Source organism: Pseudorasbora parva, chromosome 20 (genome assembly GCF_024679245.1).
Source record: "Pseudorasbora parva isolate DD20220531a chromosome 20, ASM2467924v1, whole genome shotgun sequence".
Taxonomy (NCBI): domain Eukaryota; kingdom Metazoa; phylum Chordata; class Actinopteri; order Cypriniformes; family Gobionidae; genus Pseudorasbora; species Pseudorasbora parva.
In genome coordinates, this window is record NC_090191.1 from 34,272,653 (window position 1) to 34,292,071 (window position 19,419).

Consider the following 19,419-nt stretch of genomic DNA (forward strand, 5'->3'; position numbering starts at 1 on the left):
TCACTCAGATTCCTCTCTGGCTGTTCATGATGGTCTGGTGCGGTTGTCTGGAGAGAGACAGTGTGAGGGGGAGGTGGAAGTTTCCATCCATCAGGTCTGGAGGAAAGTTCTGCTGGACTCCTGGAGTCTCACTGAATCCTCTGTGGTCTGCAGACAGCTGGGCTGTGGCTCTGTGCTGAACTTCTCCGGCTCCTCTTCATCCAGTCCTGAACTCAGTCATGAGTGTGTGACGGGCTTCAAGTGCTCTGGGAGTGAAGCTCATCTGGGGAACTGTAGCTCTCCACAAACTCTCAACTGCAGCTCCACACAACAGCTGTCAATCACCTGCCTTGGTGAGAAGAGCAACATCTGGGCAGATCCTTCAGTTGTTAGTGATCAATAATGTGTTTTTCTATCTCTGAATATCAGGTTGCAGGTCCATCATGCTGGTGGGTTCTGGGGGAGACTGTGCAGGGAGGCTGGAGGTTTTTCACAGCGGCTCATGGGGGACAGTGTGTGATGACTCCTGTGGAACTGCTCTTCTCCAGGCTGGGGAAAACATGACTGTCAACACAAGGAGGATGTAGGAGTCGGGTGCTCAGGTATATTACACTAGTGGAAATGTTTGCCATGCACAGTATGTATTTATTTGTTTTTCGTTCATTTTCATTTTTAGATTAGCAAAACCAGTATTGCTCTTGTTTTAATGCACATAGTTTTCCATCTAGAGTTTAACGAGATCAGGTTAACTAAGGGCTGTGAAGGGAATCTGGAGGTTTTCTACAATGGATCCTGGGGTAATGTGTGCTGGAACCAGATGGAACCAGACACAGTGAGTCTGATCTGTCAGGAGCTGAACTGTGGAAGATCTGGTGCTTTTTCCAATTCTAAACCAAGAGTAGAATCAGCTCCTAACTGGCTGGATAAAGTGAAATGTCGACCACATGATTTGAATCTGTGGCAGTGTCCATCTTCACCCAGGGGACAGAATGACTGCAATAGAGATGAAGTGGACAAAATCACCTGCTCCGGTAAGACTGAAGAAAGCATCTCTTAAAATACAACCGTAATCCGTTAACATTATTGAGTGTATGAACAAAATGTATCTGCATTATATTGAATTAATTTGTGATTTCAGAACAGGAGAGTCATGATTCCCCTAGAAGCTATTTGACATGCTCCACATCTCTACATCAGAGACAGTGTTCAGGTAAATTAATTTGATGTACAAGAACATAAAAATCATAACAGCCATATGTATAATTTTAAACTTAGGGCTCCAAGAGGATTTAATCTCGCACCACAGACATCACTTTTTGATGTTGGTATACAATAATGTGTTCTCTGTGATTGTATGATTTAGAGCATGTTCGTCTCAGACTGAGTGGAGGGGCGGGCCGGTGCTCTGGGAGGCTGGAGGTGTATCATAACGCTGTGTGGGGCTCAGTCTGTGATGATCTGTGGGACATCAGCGATGCTCAGGTGGTCTGCAGGGGGTGTGTTAAAAAAAATAGCAGTGTGGCATTCAATCACTGAGGTCATCAATTTTGTGAAGAAACAGGTGTGAATCAGGTGGCCCCTATTTAAGGATGAAGCCAACACTTGTTGAACATGCATTTGAAAGCTGAGGAAAATGGGTCGTTCAAGACATTGTTCAGAAGAACAGCGTACTTTGATTAAAAAGTTGATTAGAGAGGGGAAAACCTATAAAGAGGTGCAAAAAATGATAGGCTGTTCAGCTAAAATGATCTCCAATGGCTTAAAATGGAGAGCAAAACCAGAGAGACGTGGAAGAAAACGGAAGACAACCATCAAAATGGATAGAAGAATAACCAGAATGGCAAAGGCTCAGCCAATGATCACCTCCAGGATGATCAAAGACAGTCTGGAGTTACCTGTAAGTACTGTGAGAGTTAGAAGACGTCTGTGTGAAGCTAATCTATTTTCAAGAATCCCCCGCAAAGTCCCTCTGTTAAAAAAAAGGCATGTGCAGAAGAGGTTACAATTTGCCAAAGAACACATCAACTGGCCTAAAGCGAAATGGAGGAACATTTTGTGGACTGATGAGAGTAAAATTGTTCTTTTTGGGTCCAAGGGCCACAGGCAGTTTGTGAGACGACCCCCAAACTCTGAATTCAAGCCACAGTACACAGTGAAGACAGTGAAGCATGGATGGGGAAAGCATCATGATATGGGCATGTTTCTCCTACTATGGTGTTGGGCCTATTTATCGCATACCAGGGATCATGGATCAGTTTGCATATGTTAAAATACTTGAAGAGGTCATGTTGCCCTATGCTGAAGAGGACATGCCCTTGAAACGGTTGTTTCAACAAGACAATGACCCAAAACACACTAGTAAATGGGCAAAGTCTTGGTTCCAAACCAACAAAATTAATGTTATGGAGTGGCCAGCCCAATCTCCAGACCTTAATCCAATTGAGAACTTGTGGGGTGATATCAAAAATGCTGTTTCTGAAGCAAAACCAAGAAATGTGAATAAATTGTGGAATGTTGTTAAAGAATCATGAAATGGTATAACAGCTGAGAGGTGCCACAAGTTGGTTGACTCCATGCCACACAGATGTCAAGCAGTTTTAAAAAACTGTGGTCATACAACTAAATATTAGTTTAGTGATTCACAGGATTGCTAAATCACAGAAAAAAAAATGTTTGTACAAAATAGTTTTGAGTTTGTACAGTCAAAGGTAGACACTGCTATTTTTTTGAACACACCCCTTTCAACTAATTGCCCAATTGCACAGCCTTAAGAGCGTGCATATCATGAATGCTGGGTCTTGTTTGTTTTCTGACAATCTACTGAACCTACTGGTAACTTGTTTGCCACGTAGCAATAAAAAATATACTAAAAACCTTGATTATTCTGGTTAGTCACATTGTACTGCTATTATTTTGAACAATACTGTATTTAAACTGAACATATACTCTTTCTTGGAATCTCACTTAAGATTGAGTAATACCCCATGAAGTGCACTTCACAGATTGATTGGAATCCAACTAATTTATTTCTGAAAATCTTGCTGTCATCTCTGTTACTTTTGGGACTAAGTGAGCTGTTTCGTCATTCGGTATTAATTATGTATCTCCATCGTTGATTAACGAGAGACATCAGTTACACATCTGATTCACAGTAGAATTAAAGATATTTCTACCATTCTTCTGCCTAATATATTTTAAAATGTCAATCCACAGAGCCAATATGACCCAAAGTATATGAGAATTCAGTCGTTTTTGTTCCGTTCCTCTCTTCTTTAACAGGAGGGAGTCTCATCTCTGAAGAACTGCATTCTGGGCATGGAGATGTTGATTCGCTTCTCTCGGGTTAGAGATGTGATTTACAAATTCATTAAACAAATGTAAACAGTGAAATTCACAAATTCCAGGAAATACATGTCCTGCTAATATAATATAATAAATACATTAGTTTGTCTAAAACAAATGCCAAAGTGATGCATACGTGATGAGGTCAGAGCTCCTCCACAGACTTTTAAAATTAAAAGTACATACATGAAGATGTCATTCCGGACACTAGTGATGAAGAGTCGACTCCAAAAGAGTAGAATAGCCCCAGAGTCGGGGTCGACTGCAGCACAGGAATCGACTCTCGGTGTCGAACCTCGGTTGCTGCGTCCGAAATTGCTCACTTGTTTACTGATTTTCTAATCCCTATAAAGTGAATGGCAGTTGAGTGCACTGTAAGCAAGGAGTGAATGAAAGGAAGTGAGGAATTCAGACTCTAACGTGATACACTGAGTCAGAGAGCTGTCACAATATTAGGAGTATAGTATCTTACCTGTCGGACACATTTTGTGAGCTGACGCGTGAAACCTTGAAACAGTGAGGGGTTTTAGATGCTCCATACAGTGTGGAAATGAACAGGTCTTTATCATCGCTGAAGTGAGCCACAATACGATCGCAAATGGACAAACAAGCGAACACGACACACGAGCATAGTCAAGCAAGAGCCAGCATATATTAGTTCTTTTTTGGCTAATGTCCGTCCTGTGTGACTCGTGTGTTTTGAATATTGTTGTGCACTATTCCTCTCTTCTCACCATAGACACGCCCTTTACCTGCTGATTGGCTACAAGTTTGTTATTCCCCTCGGCTGGAGTCCTTTTTCTAAAACAGTTTTGAAATGACACTTACCCCACCTTTAATGCAATAAATATAGATTTGGATTTCCATTCGTGGTTAACCTTGTGTTCATAATCATTAACCTAACCATAAATCATCATCAACAACAAAAAAACGCACATCAAGAAGGAACACATCAATACATGTACAATATTGTATATAATTCAGTATTTAGTAACCATTTTAATAAGGGTATTTTAAGGCTTTCTGTCGGATAATTTAAGTGTGTAACATCTGCAATGTTGTCTTATTTCTGACCCTGTTTTGATGTAAAGTAAATGGAATCGAGAGAGTCCAAATAACCTCGAATCTAACACACCGTTATTACACAACTGAATTACAATACTGCACTAGGTAGTTAACAGACTTTTAACCATAGACAGTAAAAGAAATGGCCCGAGCGATCCCATTGACGTCAACGGCGAAATAATGAAGTCAACCTAGGGGCACTCACTTCCTGATGGCTGAGCGAACTGCGCAGGCTCAGACTGAGCTTGACGGCGTAGATGTGACGTGAGCCTCCTGTCTGAAATCTGTAGGTCTTCTAGTAGATGTGGAAAGTGAAAGCTGAATCACGTTGTTTAAATATTTTTTCCCGTTGCTTTTGGCTCACTATGGGCTTCTCCCCATTCTTCCCCCTTGACTTTATCAGACTTTATGTCTCCACGTCCCCCTGACTGCCTCATAGACAGTAAAAGATTGCCTGCGAGCGTCTCCTCAGGTCTATACGGTAATTTCTCAACTGTACGACAGAGTCGCGTTGGTTATGGCGCAATTGTTAGCCTATTTTTACAAAAACAGCTTCTGCGGGGCGATAGTGTAAGATACAAGGTAATGGAGCCTTTTATACATTGTCGTGTTTCTTTAGAAATAAACAATGGACAAATGGAGTCTTTAAACACCTCAGATGTAAAGTTATTCACTGTCAAAGTGACTCAAAAATGAATGGGAGTCAATGGGATGCTAACAGCCGGTGATGGCTTGGTTAGCAATGGCAGCCCCTAGGGGTGGAACACTTTCCGAGTGCTAGATTACCCTCTTGCTTTTAACTAGGAATAACACATATTGGCATCTTAAATGCTAAGTATTAAAAGCTCCTTCAGCAGAGCCGTTATGACATTAGTTGTTTTAGTTCACAGACTAAGCAAATGCTCCACTCTTCTCCACAATGGTAACCCACAATAATTTAAATTGTTCTAATAATACCAACATAATTGAATATAAAACTCTATTAAACACAATCAAGTCTCCCCTTCTCTCATTTTGCTCAAAAATACATTCAAGAAATAAATCACTTTTACATATAAAATAACAACATTTACTCGCTCTTGATCTAGCCATATGTAAATCATGCTGGGAACTAACAAGCCCCGCCCAGTTTCAGTTAATGCAACAGAAATCATTCATTTAACAACAAACAGATTAAGTTTGACTTCAATTTGAATTATATTTAAGTGGATTGAACACAATCAAATTAAGTGTGGACAAAAATGTGTAGCAATTGTGTTGCTTTAGCTCATTTTAATTAAGTAAGTTGAACAAGCAGTAAAAATCATTTTTTTCAGTGTATACAATGTTAATTTTTCACCGCTCTTGAAGTATGAATGGCACCCTCTGCTGGTCATAAAGGTTGAACAACATGCTTATCTTCACTGCTAATGACGTTTTTTTTTTGGGCCACCTGAAAGAAACTACTTTATGTATAACTGTGTTCATTTTTTCTCTCCTCTGATTTGTGTAATAAGGGCTTACTTTTGCGCAGTGTTCTTGGTAAAGATTTACATGCATGCTTTTAAAAAGAATATTTATTTTACACAGACATTTTTAGGACATTAACAGTTAGTATTATTTATCTGGAGCTTGTATCTCTTCTCTGCAGGTGTTGGGCTTTGATGCTGTAAATAAACTGGAGAGTTTCCTGTCTCCTGTAAGTCAAGTGTGTGTGTGTGTGTGTGTGAGTGTGTGTGTCTTGATGGGTGGGGAGGAGGAGTTCATCAGCTCTGACAGTTTTGATATATATGGAGAAAATCATTAATGCCTCCTCTGATTTGTCACTGAAGTTGTTTGATGATTTCCTCTGTTCTGTCTAATAAGGTAACAGTGAGTGTGATTGGCGGTTGTCGGACCTCTTTCTCTCTCATTAAGGGGCTCAGAGGATGCCTGTACTTCTGTATCATCAGTGCGCAGAAGCTTGAACTGGATGTTGAGTTAATCGAGCAGAAGGAGATGGAGAGATACCTGACACTCATTTTACTGTCTTCAGTTATAATACTCATCACAGCTGGTAAGTACACAAAGAATGATAGAAGTTTTTTTTTTTTTTTTTTTTTTTTTTTAGAAATTATGGGGTCGGACAATGTTATTTAATCACTTCAAAATTAAACTATAAAATGTAATGAGTTTTTTTTTCTTTAAATGCCTGTGTAATTTCATTGTCAGATTATTTAGAATGTGCTCCTTTGATTAAAAAGACAAGTTCTCTCTCTCTCTCTCTCTCTCTCTCTCTCTCTCTCTCTCTCTCTCTGCTATAAATAAGTTTTACATGATTGTCTTCTTTTTATTCATTATAATATATCATTAAAATTATGTCAATATTTATTATTTACAGAAACCCAAGAAGCCTTTTATTGTTGTTTTTTGTCTTGAGATTTCAATTACATTTTTCATGTAATTTTAACTTTGAAAATGTTCTCTCAAATTAAAGATAAATAAATAAATAAATAAATAAATAAATAAATAAATTAATTAATAAATAAATAATACATTGCTTAACTTTTCTCTGGGTGCTAAGTTGCTGATGATTTTATTTGCGTCAAACATCGCCATGCAGACATTTCGGTCCCTTGAGCTGTGTGGCAGGAAAATTGATCACACATTTGAAGTTCTGATTTGATAAACATGGATTTGGATATTCGTGAAAGACATGTTAGCTTGACTGAGTCTCATGAAAATTTTTACAACAAAAGAAAAAGAATCATTCATTCATGATCCAGCAACATAAATGCTGTATTATGTTATGTCAAGATCATGAAGTTGTGATAATGTCAGAGATTGTAGAAAGGACCCAAAAGCAAAGGTGCAGAACAGAAATGTTTATTAAGGGTGCGTTCACACTTGTCATGTTTGGTTCGATTAAAACGAACCCTGGTGCGGTTGCTCGGTTAGTACGGTTCATTTGAACATATGTGAACGCTGCCATCCGAACCCTGGTGCGCACCAAACAAGCGGACCGAGACCGCTAAAAAGATGGGTCTCGGTCCGCTTCCAAACGAACTCTGGTGCGGTTCGATTGATATATGAACGCAACACGGACCAAAGACATGTAAACGGACCAAAAACCGGACGTATAATGTCACAAGATGCCACGCATAATGCAGCTGATTTGATGACGCGGAAAGATCGGTGTACGTTATCCAAAATGATTAACTTTAACGTTAGAGGGCAAACGTAGAGCAACGAGGAAGAGCCTCATCAATATTTGGTCTGACGAGCATGTTTCGAAAATGCTATAAAAACACACAAAAAGCATACCTGGCTCTTCTCATCAAAGTCCCTGTGTTGCCCATTATTAGCAGGTACAGACGACAGAACGGCCGTCTCTTTTGCACAATGGAGGAAATCCTGCTGCTGTTTTGAATGTTTTGAACATTTTATGAGCTCTTCATGAGTTCTCAGCGGGTAAAAATAATGCCACATGTACACGCATAAAATGATCGCGTTTAATCCAGCACACAGCGTTGTTGTGAACATTTCATGAGCTCTTCATGAGTTCTCTGGTAAAAAAAATAATGCCATATGTGTTACACACGCATAAAATGATCGCGTTTAATCCAGCACACAGCATTGTTTTGAATGTTGTGAACATTTCATGAGCTCTTCATGAGTTCTCTGGTAAAAAATAATGCCATATGTACACGCATAAAATGTCCGCGCGTGTAATCCGCACACAGCATTGTTTTGCATGTTCGGTAAACGAGCTCCTACGTCATATAAACCGACCAATCAGGTTGTGAGCGTCTCTGTGCCTTTGGTTCGGTAACTTTAGGTTCGCTGTTAAAAATGCCCGTGTGAACGCTAAGCGGACCAGGACTATTATGTTTGTTTTTGTTTTTTGGTCCGGACCAAACTAACCAAACGAACCGAACTACAAGTGTGAACGCACCCTAAGTCACTAAAGGAACTTAGGCAGATAGCCGATCACAGCACGGGTGATGCAGATCTGGAGCATAACAGGAACAAACAAAGGAATACGGTCCTTAGAAACGGGCCGAAGTCTTGAGCTCGTAGCGGGAAGGCCGTGGCGAGCGAAACCACCCCAGACACAGCACTCAGCACCACAGAGAGCGTCCAGAGAGTACTCACGTACAGCAGGAGACTGGACAGAAACACAGGTGAGACCAACACGAACAGACACTGGACAACCCGACCAGACTAGACAGGACAAACGAGAGATCAGCACTAGATCGAGATGCATTCAATAATAATCTGGCAAAGAAGCCACAAACACGAGTCACTAAATAGCCAGAGAGAAGCATGCAAAGAGGAGCGCGCTGATTGTGATAGCACACAGCTGAGAGAGAGAGAGAGAGAAGCCAAACCTAACTCATGACAGATAATGACAAGCAAAACAGAAAAAAAACCTTAAAGGCCTTTTAGTGTTACCCTGTCAGCCTCTTACACAATACCGAGAGCTCAACTGCAGAAGAAATATTTATAAAAAATATAAATATTAAAATAGGCTCATTGATGCACGTGGGGAGCGAAGGCTTGCGTGGACCAATCAAACAGACGAGCTACTGTAACTCAAATTGCTCAAGACGTTAATGCAGGTTCTGATAGAAAGGCGTTTGAGCTCAGTTGAGCTCAATTTGTTGTGAACTCTAAATATTATTTTTAAACGTTCAGAAATATGTGTCCCATTTTGCCTGTTGTCACACTTTGTAATGCTATGAATTAAACTCTCATCCCAATTTTTACTGCTTAATATTTAGACCCTGTGAATGTGAGGCTGGTTGGTGGTCCCAGTCGCTGCGCTGGTAGAGTGGAGGTTCTTCTTAGAGGTCGGTGGGGAACAGTGTGTGGTGATGGCTGGGATTTGGCTGATGCTGCGGTGGTGTGTAGAGAGCTGGACTGTGGAGAACCTGTAGATGCTCTGAGTGGTGCTTATTTTGGACCAGGATCAGGACCAGTCTGGATGAGTATTGTCAGGTGTACTGGATCAGAATCTACACTGAAGAACTGTGGATCAACAGGGTGGGGTAAAAATATTTGGGATCATTCTAAAGATGCTGGAGTCATCTGCTCAGGTAAAATATTTTACATATTCAAATAAATATTTTAGCAAGAATTTTTGTACTTCCACATTGGCTTCTAAATGTTAAAGAATGTTGATTTTAAAATATTGACCTCAATAATAAATACATTTCATATTTATATTTGTTGTGGTTTTCTTTTGTGTTTTTACATTATTTAATCATAATAAGACTAAAAATAAAATGGCGTATTATCTTGAAGCCCCATAAATAAGCTTTTGTTGATTTGTGTTTTATTTAGAAGTACGTCTTGTTGGAGGTTCTCGCTGTTCTGGGAGGTTAGAGATACTTGATGATCAGTCGTGGGTGTCAGTGTGTGCTGCTGCCTTTGACCAGCAGGATGCAGAGGTTGTGTGTAGAGAGCTGGACTGTGGAGCTCCTGTACAGGTGCTGGGAGAAGCTGCTTTTGGCAAAGGAGACGCTCAGATGTGGACACAAGAGATTCAGTGCAGAGGAAATGAGTCTCAGATTCACTTCTGTCCAACATCACCATTAGAGAAAAACAACTGTTCACATGAGAACAACATTGGTTTGCTGTGTGCTGGTAACATTTCAAAGTATAACAAAGAACATTTACTTTTATTATAACATTTTAAATTTACACTAGCCTTTTCTCTTACATTCACACAGACATAATGAATGTGAGGCTGGTTGGTGGCCCCAGTCGTTGTGCTGGTAGAGTGGAGGTTCTTCACAGAGGTCATTGGGGAACAGTGTGTGGTGATGGCTGGGATTTGGCTGATGCTGCAGTGGTGTGTAGAGAGCTGGACTGTGGAGAACCAGTAGATGCTCTGACTGATGCTCATTTTGGACAAGGATCAGGACCAATCTGGATGGGTCTTGTGTTATGTGCTGGGTCAGAGTCAACAGTAAAGAACTGTGGATCAAAATCGACTTGGATGAAAAATGCAATGTGTACTGGTTCAGAGTCTACACTTAAGAAATGTCAGTTCTTACAATCACATGATCTTATTCCGTGTCTTGATAAGAACGCTCAAGTCATTTGCTCAGGTAAGCTGAAGCTGAAATTCCTGTCTTAATTTACAAAACAATTGTACAAAAGCAGTCATACTTAGATTTTTCATGACCATTTTCCACCTTTTTGACCACACACTGTTAAGTTTAGACAAATAATCAGGGCCCTTGTTAAAAACAAACGTTAGAATCTTGTTTCTAATGCTACATTCTAATGCCCTGAAAGGATTCATTCATAGATATTGTTTACATGAAAATGTGGGCAGATTTACAGTGACAATAACTATATGCCGTTGCTGACATGTATAATATGTTTTTATAGTAAATATATTTTATTTCAGAAAGAAAAACATGATTTCTCAATATATGATTGATTTATTGATTATATGACTGACTCATTATTAAGTTATATAATTTTAAATTTTCTTCTTTCCTGTTTTGTTCTTTCAGAAGTCAGGCTGGTTGGAGATTCCCGCTGCTCTGGGAGGTTAGAGATACTTGATGATCAGTCGTGGGTGTCAGTGTGTGCTGCTGCCTTTGACCAGCAGGATGCAGAGGTTGTGTGTAGAGAGCTGGACTGTGGAGCTCCTGTACAGGTGCTGGGAGAAGCTGCTTTTGGCAAAGGAGACGCTCAGATGTGGACACAAGAGATTCAGTGCAGAGGAAATGAGTCTCAGATTCACTTCTGTCCAAAATCCTTACACAAAAGCAGTTGTTCATATGAAAATTATGTTGGCTTGGTGTGTGCAGGTTTGAGCATTTTTTTATGAACTGAAATTAAATGTTAATGTTCCCAAATTTAAATTGAATATTAATACATTTTATTCTCTCTGTATGATTTTTACTCCTTCTTTCCCTTTGTCAAAATGCTTTATTCATTATATAGACATAATGAGAGTGAGGTTGGTTGGTGGCCCCAGTCGCTGTGCTGGTAGAGTGGAGGTTCTTCACAGAGGTCAGTGGGGAACAGTGTGTGAGGCTGCATGGGATATGGTTGATGCTGCAGTGGTGTGTAGAGAGCTGGACTGTGGAGAACCTGTAGATGCTCTGAGTGGTGCTTATTTTGGACCAGGATCAGGACCAATCTGGACAAATCGCAAGTTATGTACTGGATCAGAGTCTACACTGAAGAACTGTGGATCAGTGGATTGGGGTTTTTATGTCTGTGATCATTCAAAAGATGCAGGAGTCATTTGCTCAGGTAAAAACACTGATCTATTTTTAAATCATTGATATACCGCCTCCTTCAAAGGGATTGTTCACCAAAAAAATTGAATTCAAGCATCATTTGTCTTGTCAACCCTATAAGGCTTTGTTTTGTGGAGCACAACATGTATTTATTTTTTCTTATTTTCCCTTTATTATATTGAAAAGAGTCCCATGGTGTTCTTTAAACTCCCTTTTTTATGTTGCATGAAAAAAGTAAACTTTGGATTGACATGAGAATTTGATTATTTTACTTCTTTAACATTAATAATAAGTGGTACTTTATGGTAGACCAATAATGATAAGAATTACAAATTTAGATAACTTTTGAAACAAATTGAGACATTTGTTGTCTCTTGCTGCTTTAGGTGTCAGGCTCATTGGGAACTCCAGCTGCTCTGGGAGGTTAGAGATACTTGATGATCAGTCGTGGGTGTCAGTGTGTGCTGCTGCCTTTGACCAGCAGGATGCAGAGGTTGTGTGTAGAGAGCTGGACTGTGGAGCTCCTGTACAGGTGCTGGGAGAAGCTGCTTTTGGCAAAGGAGACGCTCAGATGTGGACACAAGAGATTCAGTGCAGAGGAAATGAGTCTCAGATTCACCTCTGTCCAACATCCTTACACAAAGACAACTGTTCACATGATAATTACCAGGGGCTGTTATGTGCTGGTGAGAATATGACCTTTTACTCATCTCAGTCAGCTTCCTAGTTCAGTAGTCACAACACTGACCAGGGATCTTGCCATTTTAAGGGCTGTCTCAATTAAAAAATCCTTTGAGTGCACTGGAGTGTGCGCTCCCTAAAAACCCGACAATGCACTCCAAAAAACGTCAATATGTTCACCTTGATGAAAATTCTGAAATGCAAAACAAATAGCACAAACCAACCAAGTAGATTTGAAAAGACAAACCATTATTTAAAATGTCAGCATAAACATTAGTAGATAGTGAACAGCCTAGTTAATATTTATAATTATAATTTGGCTAAAATGTTTCAGAGATGTATAACATTCAAAGTATATTTCAGAACATACTTTAAAGCATAAAACATTGTCGTAAAATATTGAAAGATATTGGTCCTGTGTGTTGTTGATACATATCAGTGGTGACAACACAAACACATCATGATACCAGAAATGGAGTAATCTGTGTCTGAATGTCTAGTGAGCCATTGTGCTTTACCAGTGACCAAATTTTTGTATATGATATACTGATACTTAAACTAGTGTGCTAATGGAGATCTATTTTCTGTCAATTAGATAAAATGAATGTGAGGTTGGTTGGTGGCAACAGTCGCTGTGCTGGTAGAGTGGAGGTTCTTCACAGAGGTCGGTGGGGAACAGTGTGTGATGGTGATTGGGATTTGGCTGATGCTGCAGTGGTGTGTAGAGAGCTGGACTGTGGAGAACCTGTAGATGCTCTGGGTAATGCTCATTTTGGACAAGGATCAGGACCAATCTGGATGGGTCTTGTGTTATGTGCTGGGTCAGAGTCAACAGTGAAGAACTGTGGATCATCAGGATGGGGCATACAAGCATGTACTCACAATTCTGATGCTGGTGTTATCTGTTCGGGTGAGTAATTTAACTGTTTGTTGATAACTTATTGCTGTGTTGTGACAGAATATTGGTTACACTTTACAATACAGGTGCACTAATATGCATTAATTCATGCTTAAGTAAAGCACAGATAATCATGAGTTAATGTGTTACTAATGGTGAACTAACCCATTTACTAATGATTACTGCATCAGCAACTAATGAAGATTCTACATGATTAACAGATTAAGTAATCATTAAATATTTATCAGTTAAATGTGTCAATGTATTCATTCCTTAATAACATATCATATCAACTAATAATGTAAATTAATGCTGTGTTAATTACCACAAGGGGTAAAAGCCATGCATTTCTACTTCCAGTTGTCTGCTTTAATTAATCATTAGCTAATGATTTATAAAGGTATCATTATGTTATGACTACTTGTTGGGGCACATGACTATTAAAACCACAATTACATATGATTTAATCAATTCATGTGCCCCAACAAGTAAAGTCATAACGTAATGACACCTTTATAAATCATTATTACACGACTCTGTGAAATACTTGATTCTGTTGGTCAATCGCGCATTCCAGCGGTATGTTATTCCCAGATAACACACCGCACATCCGGGCACTACGAGTTATCTTGACCGGTACTACTTAACGCTCGCGCCATCTTGTGGATGTTAAATACTTAACTGCCATGGGTTACAATGGAAGACTTCAAGGCGGGTTTCCTTTATAAAGTTTTAAATATGGATTTTTTTTTTTTTTTACATAAACGCATCGATTCGAATCTGCATTTTTATTGACTTCAAAAACAGCTACAACTGCTGCTTGGATTAACGTTAGCCTGGACTTTTTAAATATAACTCTGAGAGATTGGTGAACTAACCCTATAAGCGTTCATTTTCAACATTTAGCATATGGTAAAAACAAATCTTCAGCAATAGATACAGGCTTAGGGCAGTTTGGAACTGCTTTTCTTCATGAAAGCTTTGCGTAAGAGCTAATAAAATATTTAATCTCAAGACAATATTTTGTGTCTAATTTATTTGAGACTAGTAGCAGTAAACGGGATAAATCAGACCTAGCCGGTTGTTATCGCAGAATAAACCCCTTCAGAGTGATGCAAGACCTGATAACCGGCTGCATACATTATCCCTTACTTAACTAATGATTCACTAAAGCAGACAACTGGATGTTGAAATGCATTGCTTTGACCACTTTTGGTAATTAACACGTTAATTTAAATTATTAGTTGATATGATATGTTATTATGGAATGAATACATTATGACATATTTAACTAATAACAATTTAATGATTACATAATCTATTAATAATGCAGAATCTTCATTAGTTGCTGATGCAGTAATCATTAGTAAATGGGTTAGTTCACCATTAGTAATACATTAACTCATGATTATCTGTGCATTAGTTAAGCATGAATTAATGCATATTAGTGCACCTGTATTGTAAAGTGTTACCAGAATATTTGTTTTGAAACCTGTTAATATTTGTATGGTTATTGTATGTAAAGGGCTAGTTCACCCAAAAATGAAATTGATGTCATTAATGACTCACCCTAATGTTGTTCCACACCCGTAAGATCTCCGTTCATCTTTGGAACACAGTTTAAAGGGATACTTCACCGCTTTTTCATATTAATCTATGTTATTCCCTTAAAGGGGTACTTCAGCGCTGGGAAGATGAATCTGTATTTAAACTGGGTCATCAATGCAGTAGAAATGTGAAATTATTTGTGAATTTGGTGCCTTCTAGACTGAGAAAAGACAGAAAATGTATTTTTGTCCCATGGGGATGAAAGACTACAATTCCCAGAATGCTTCGATGCCCAGTGAGGCCATTACAAAAGCCACCAACTTGATTACTGTGACTGAGTTGGGGAAGACACTACAATTGAAAACTGAACGTGTCTGTTTAATATAATGAGTGAGTCACCGCGCAAGTATCACAGCACTGAGCACTAACGGCAGGAGTGAGATAAATGAGCTGATGAGCTCTTGTGATGAGACCTGAGGTAATCGCGACTACACTCGCGGCATACATTCACAACGCGAGTTCAGTCTGGCGCGTTTCAGTTCATGCCTTTGCAAGCTTAACTTTCATAGAAATTAATTTGAGAAGTTAAAAGACTTACATTGCTCACCATAGCTCCGTTTAAATGAGTGCCTGCAGCTGCCAGCTGAGCTCTCCCAGCAAGCTGAGTGTAATCTCCCATCCCCCAATGCCAGATTCAAAACATGCGGAAATGGCTCCCTCTGCTGGCTGTAGTCTTTAGCCTTTGGGCAAACATTCCTCCTATGATGCAAATATCGTCAATTTGCATCATAGGAGGAACTTTTCCAGAAATAAAATGCATAAATCTCTTGTCTCAGGGGGATATGAGGGGGGAAAGCACAATCATTTGAATATACTCTAGGGTTTCTACTGATACAAAGTCATATGCTAATCGCTGAAGTAACCCTTTAACTAAGATGAGTTGATACATACCTCTCTCATCTCAGTGCGTGAACTTAATCACTCTGACGCGCGGTGACGATCTGATAGCATTTAGCTTAGCCCACTAAGCACAGTTCATTTACTACGGTACCAAACAGAGATCAAGTTAGAGGAGACCAAACACCTCCACATTGTCACTATTTAAATACAGTTACACGAATAGTTCAACGATCAAGTATGGTGACATAAAATAAAAAGTGGCGCTTTTCTAAGCAGATTAAAAAGGAGAACAATAATGTTTGGCGGAACAGCACTTCTGAGAGTACTTCGACTCAGCGCGGTAAAAAGTCACGCCTGAAACATCCTCCCTCACATCTCCCCCTCCCTCTCTCATTTCTGTCAATAGGGGGGATCTCCTAGCCTAGAAATCTAGACGCACCCTAGCGGCAGCAAATTTAATCTGCCTGCCAGTGTCGTCTAGCAACTCTCAATACCCCTCTGAGCTGTATTCGCCTAACTCTTGCCGGGCCAATCGCATCGTGTATAGGGTCGGTGGGCGGGGCCATAATGACGACGGCCGAGTTGCGTTTGTGTGCTTCTAGTAAACACAGAAACTGGCAAACGGCGGTCTTTCGAATCAGCTTTGCTTTGACTACGACTCTGGAAGACTTGGAGTTAAGCTTTTCTCTGAGAAAAGAACAAAGAACAGCACTGAAGTCATTCTTAAGAAGGGAAGATGTGTTCAGAGTTTTGCTGACCGGATACGGCGAATGTTTAATCTATCAACAAGCTCCGTTTCACCATCGTTGCTCTGGTTGGTTGTGGCACTATCCTATCGCGTGCAGAGGGAGTTTGAAAGACAACCGTTTATCCGCCCCTCGGATTGAGCTGTCAATCGGGAGTTTCCAGACCAAACATCTTGATGTGGGTCTGGCTTGTCAGGCTAGGGATCTCCTACTATCTGAATTATTGATCGATTCACTGATTCATAACCGTCTGAATCTTTATTTAAGGTTTGAAAACAAACATGGAAAAGAAGATAATGCTGAATAAAATCATAGATTTGCTAATTTTGGACCAAAATGTATTTTCGATGCTTCAAGAGATTCTAATTACCAACTGATGTCACATATGGACTACTTTGATGGTGTTTTTATTCCCTTTCTGGACATGGACAGTATAGTGTGCATACACTTACATACGCTCTCGGACTAAATATAAAATATCTTAAACTGTGTTCTGAAGATGAACGGAGGTCTTACGGGTGTGGATTGGAACGACATTAGGGGTCTAGGAGTCATTAATGACATAAATTTAATTTTTGGGTGAACTAACCATTTAACTATCAGTCATTTGTTTTTGTCATTCCTGTAATATGAACAGGTCATAAAGCTTCAAGACTCATCAATGGACCTCACCTGTGCTCTGGGAGGTTAGAGATACTTGATGATCAGTCGTGGGTGTCAGTGTGTGCTGCTGCCTTTGACCAGCAGGATGCAGAGGTTGTGTGTAGAGAGCTGGACTGTGGAGCTCCTGTACAGGTGCTGGGAGAAGCTGCTTTTGGCAAAGGAGACGCTCAGATGTGGACACAAGAGATTCAGTGCAGAGGAGATGAGTCTCAGATTCACCTCTGTCCAACATCACCATCACCCCACAACTGCTCCCATGACAATGATGTTGGAGTGATTTGTTCTGGTTGAGTTTAAACATTTGGTTTCTCTTTAGATACATAACATACTGCTGTTGTGTTGCTCATTTATCAATTATCTAGTTTCATACTGTTTAAATAAGCTATCAATTTTTTGTCCAGGTTACACTGATCTCAGACTGATGAACGGCTCAGACTCTTGTTCTGGTCGAGTGGAGCTTCAGTTCCTCAATGATTGGGGCACAGTGTGTGATGCATGCTGGGATATGAGAGCTGCCAGTGTCCTCTGTAGACAGCTGGATTGTGGGATTGCTGTGTCTGTTGTGGGATCAGACTGGTTTGGAGAGGGAAGTGGTGAAATCTGGGCTGATGTGTTTGATTGTCACGGGAACGAAACAAAACTCTCAGAATGTTCCATCTCTTCATGGAGTCGAGCTGAATGTTCTCATAGACGAGATGTTGGAGTCATCTGCTCTAGTGAGGGGATTTTATTGAAGCCTAATTTTATTCCTCTCCTAATACTATTTACCTTTCAATATCTTAATTAAATGACACATCTTTCACTCAGATTCCTCTCTGGCTGTTCATGATGGTCTGGTGCGGTTGTCTGGAGAGAGACAGTGTAAGGGGGAGGTGGAAGTTTCCATCCATCAGGTCTGGAGGAGAGTTCTGCTGGACTCCTGGAGTCTCACTGAATCCTCTGTGGTCTGCAGACAGCTGGGCTGTGGCTCTGTGCTGAACTTCTCCGGCTCCTCTTCATCCAGTCCTGAACTCAGTCATCAGTGTGTGACGGGCTTCCAGTGCTCTGGGAGTGAAGCTCATCTGGGGAACTGCAGCTCTCCACAAACTCTCAACTGCAGCTCCACACAACAGCTGTCAATCACCTGCCTTGGTGAGAAGAGCAACATCTGGGCAGATTCTTCAGTTGTTAGTGATCAATAATGTGTTTTTCTCTCTCTGAATATCAGGTCACGGGTCCATCAGGCTGGTGGGTTCTGGGGGAGACTGTGCAGGGAGGCTGGAGGTTTTTCACAGCGGCTCATGGGGGACAGTGTGTGATGACTCCTGGGATATTAAAGATGCCCATGTGGTGTGCAGACAGCTGCAGTGTGGAGTGGCCCTCAGTAACCAGCAGGTACCAGCCTGGTTTGGTCCTGGTTCTGGACCCATATGGCTGGATGAGGTGGAGTGTGATGGGAATGAGACGTCCCTGTGGAACTGCTCTTCTCCAGGCTGGGGAAACCATGACTGTCAACACAAGGAGGATGTAGGAGTCGTGTGCTCAGGTAAATGTTTATTATTCAGTCATTTAAAATATATGGTGGGAAAATCTAACAGTTACACATACAGGGGTTAGACAGTGAAACTGAAACACCAGGTTTTAGACCACAATATTTTATTTGTATGGTGTAGGGCCTCCTTTTGCAGCCAATACAGCATCAATTTGTCTTGGGAATGACAGATACAAGTCCTTCAAGGTGGCTAGAGGGATTTTGAGCCACTCTTCCAGAACAGTGGTTGGTCACTATGTGAGGCTGGTGATATCTGGTGACTGTGCAAGCCATGGGCGATGTTTAACTTCACTTTCATGTTCTTCAAACCATTCTGTCAAATCTTGCTGTATGTATTTGTGCATTATCATGTTGATACATGGCACCCCTTTAGGGTACGATGTTTGAACCAATAGGTGCACATGGTCCTCCAGAAAAGTTTGGTAGTTCTTGGCAATGACTTACCCATCAAGCACAATAGGGAATGCCATGATATTGGAGCCCAAACCATTACTGATCCACTCTCGTGCTTTAATCTTGACACTCAGCAATCCAAATTAAAGCTTCTTTAGGGCTTATCCACATCTTAACTCGCACGGATGTTGGAAAGACAGTGAAGGTGGACTCAACAGAGAACAATACATGTTTCACATTGTCCACAGCCCAATATTTGCACTGTTGGCACCAATGAAATGGCATTTGTCTTTGGCATAAGTGAGATGTCTAAGTGTCTTTTAGGTGCACATTGAAATCTGCAGTGAGTTGCGCAGCTGTGGTTTTATGTTTTTTGGACAAATATCTGTGTTCTGACCTAGACATCCCTTTCAGACAGCTTCCTCTTGAATCGATAGTTTCTCCTGT

At 40.4% G+C, this 19,419-nt stretch overlaps 1 protein-coding gene across 1 annotated transcript in view; it reads left to right on the plus strand.

Annotated features, from left to right (window-relative positions):
* The window catches only part of LOC137049120 (uncharacterized), a 134,132-nt gene that overhangs the window by 95,174 nt on the left and 19,539 nt on the right, over positions 1–19,419 (plus strand). The window contains 22 exon segments of the mRNA XM_067427504.1: positions 9–332; positions 528–581; positions 696–1,010; positions 1,118–1,189; positions 1,343–1,461; positions 3,259–3,321; positions 6,017–6,064; positions 6,283–6,421; positions 9,129–9,443; positions 9,691–9,993; positions 10,080–10,370; positions 10,449–10,460; positions 10,875–11,174; positions 11,311–11,625; positions 11,999–12,298; positions 12,364–12,370; positions 12,905–13,203; positions 17,032–17,334; positions 17,450–17,541; positions 17,856–18,044; positions 18,047–18,218; positions 18,256–18,573. Of these exon segments, the coding sequence (XP_067283605.1) occupies positions 9–332; positions 528–581; positions 696–1,010; positions 1,118–1,189; positions 1,343–1,461; positions 3,259–3,321; positions 6,017–6,064; positions 6,283–6,421; positions 9,129–9,443; positions 9,691–9,993; positions 10,080–10,370; positions 10,449–10,460; positions 10,875–11,174; positions 11,311–11,625; positions 11,999–12,298; positions 12,364–12,370; positions 12,905–13,203; positions 17,032–17,334; positions 17,450–17,541; positions 17,856–18,044; positions 18,047–18,218; positions 18,256–18,573 (4,350 nt within the window).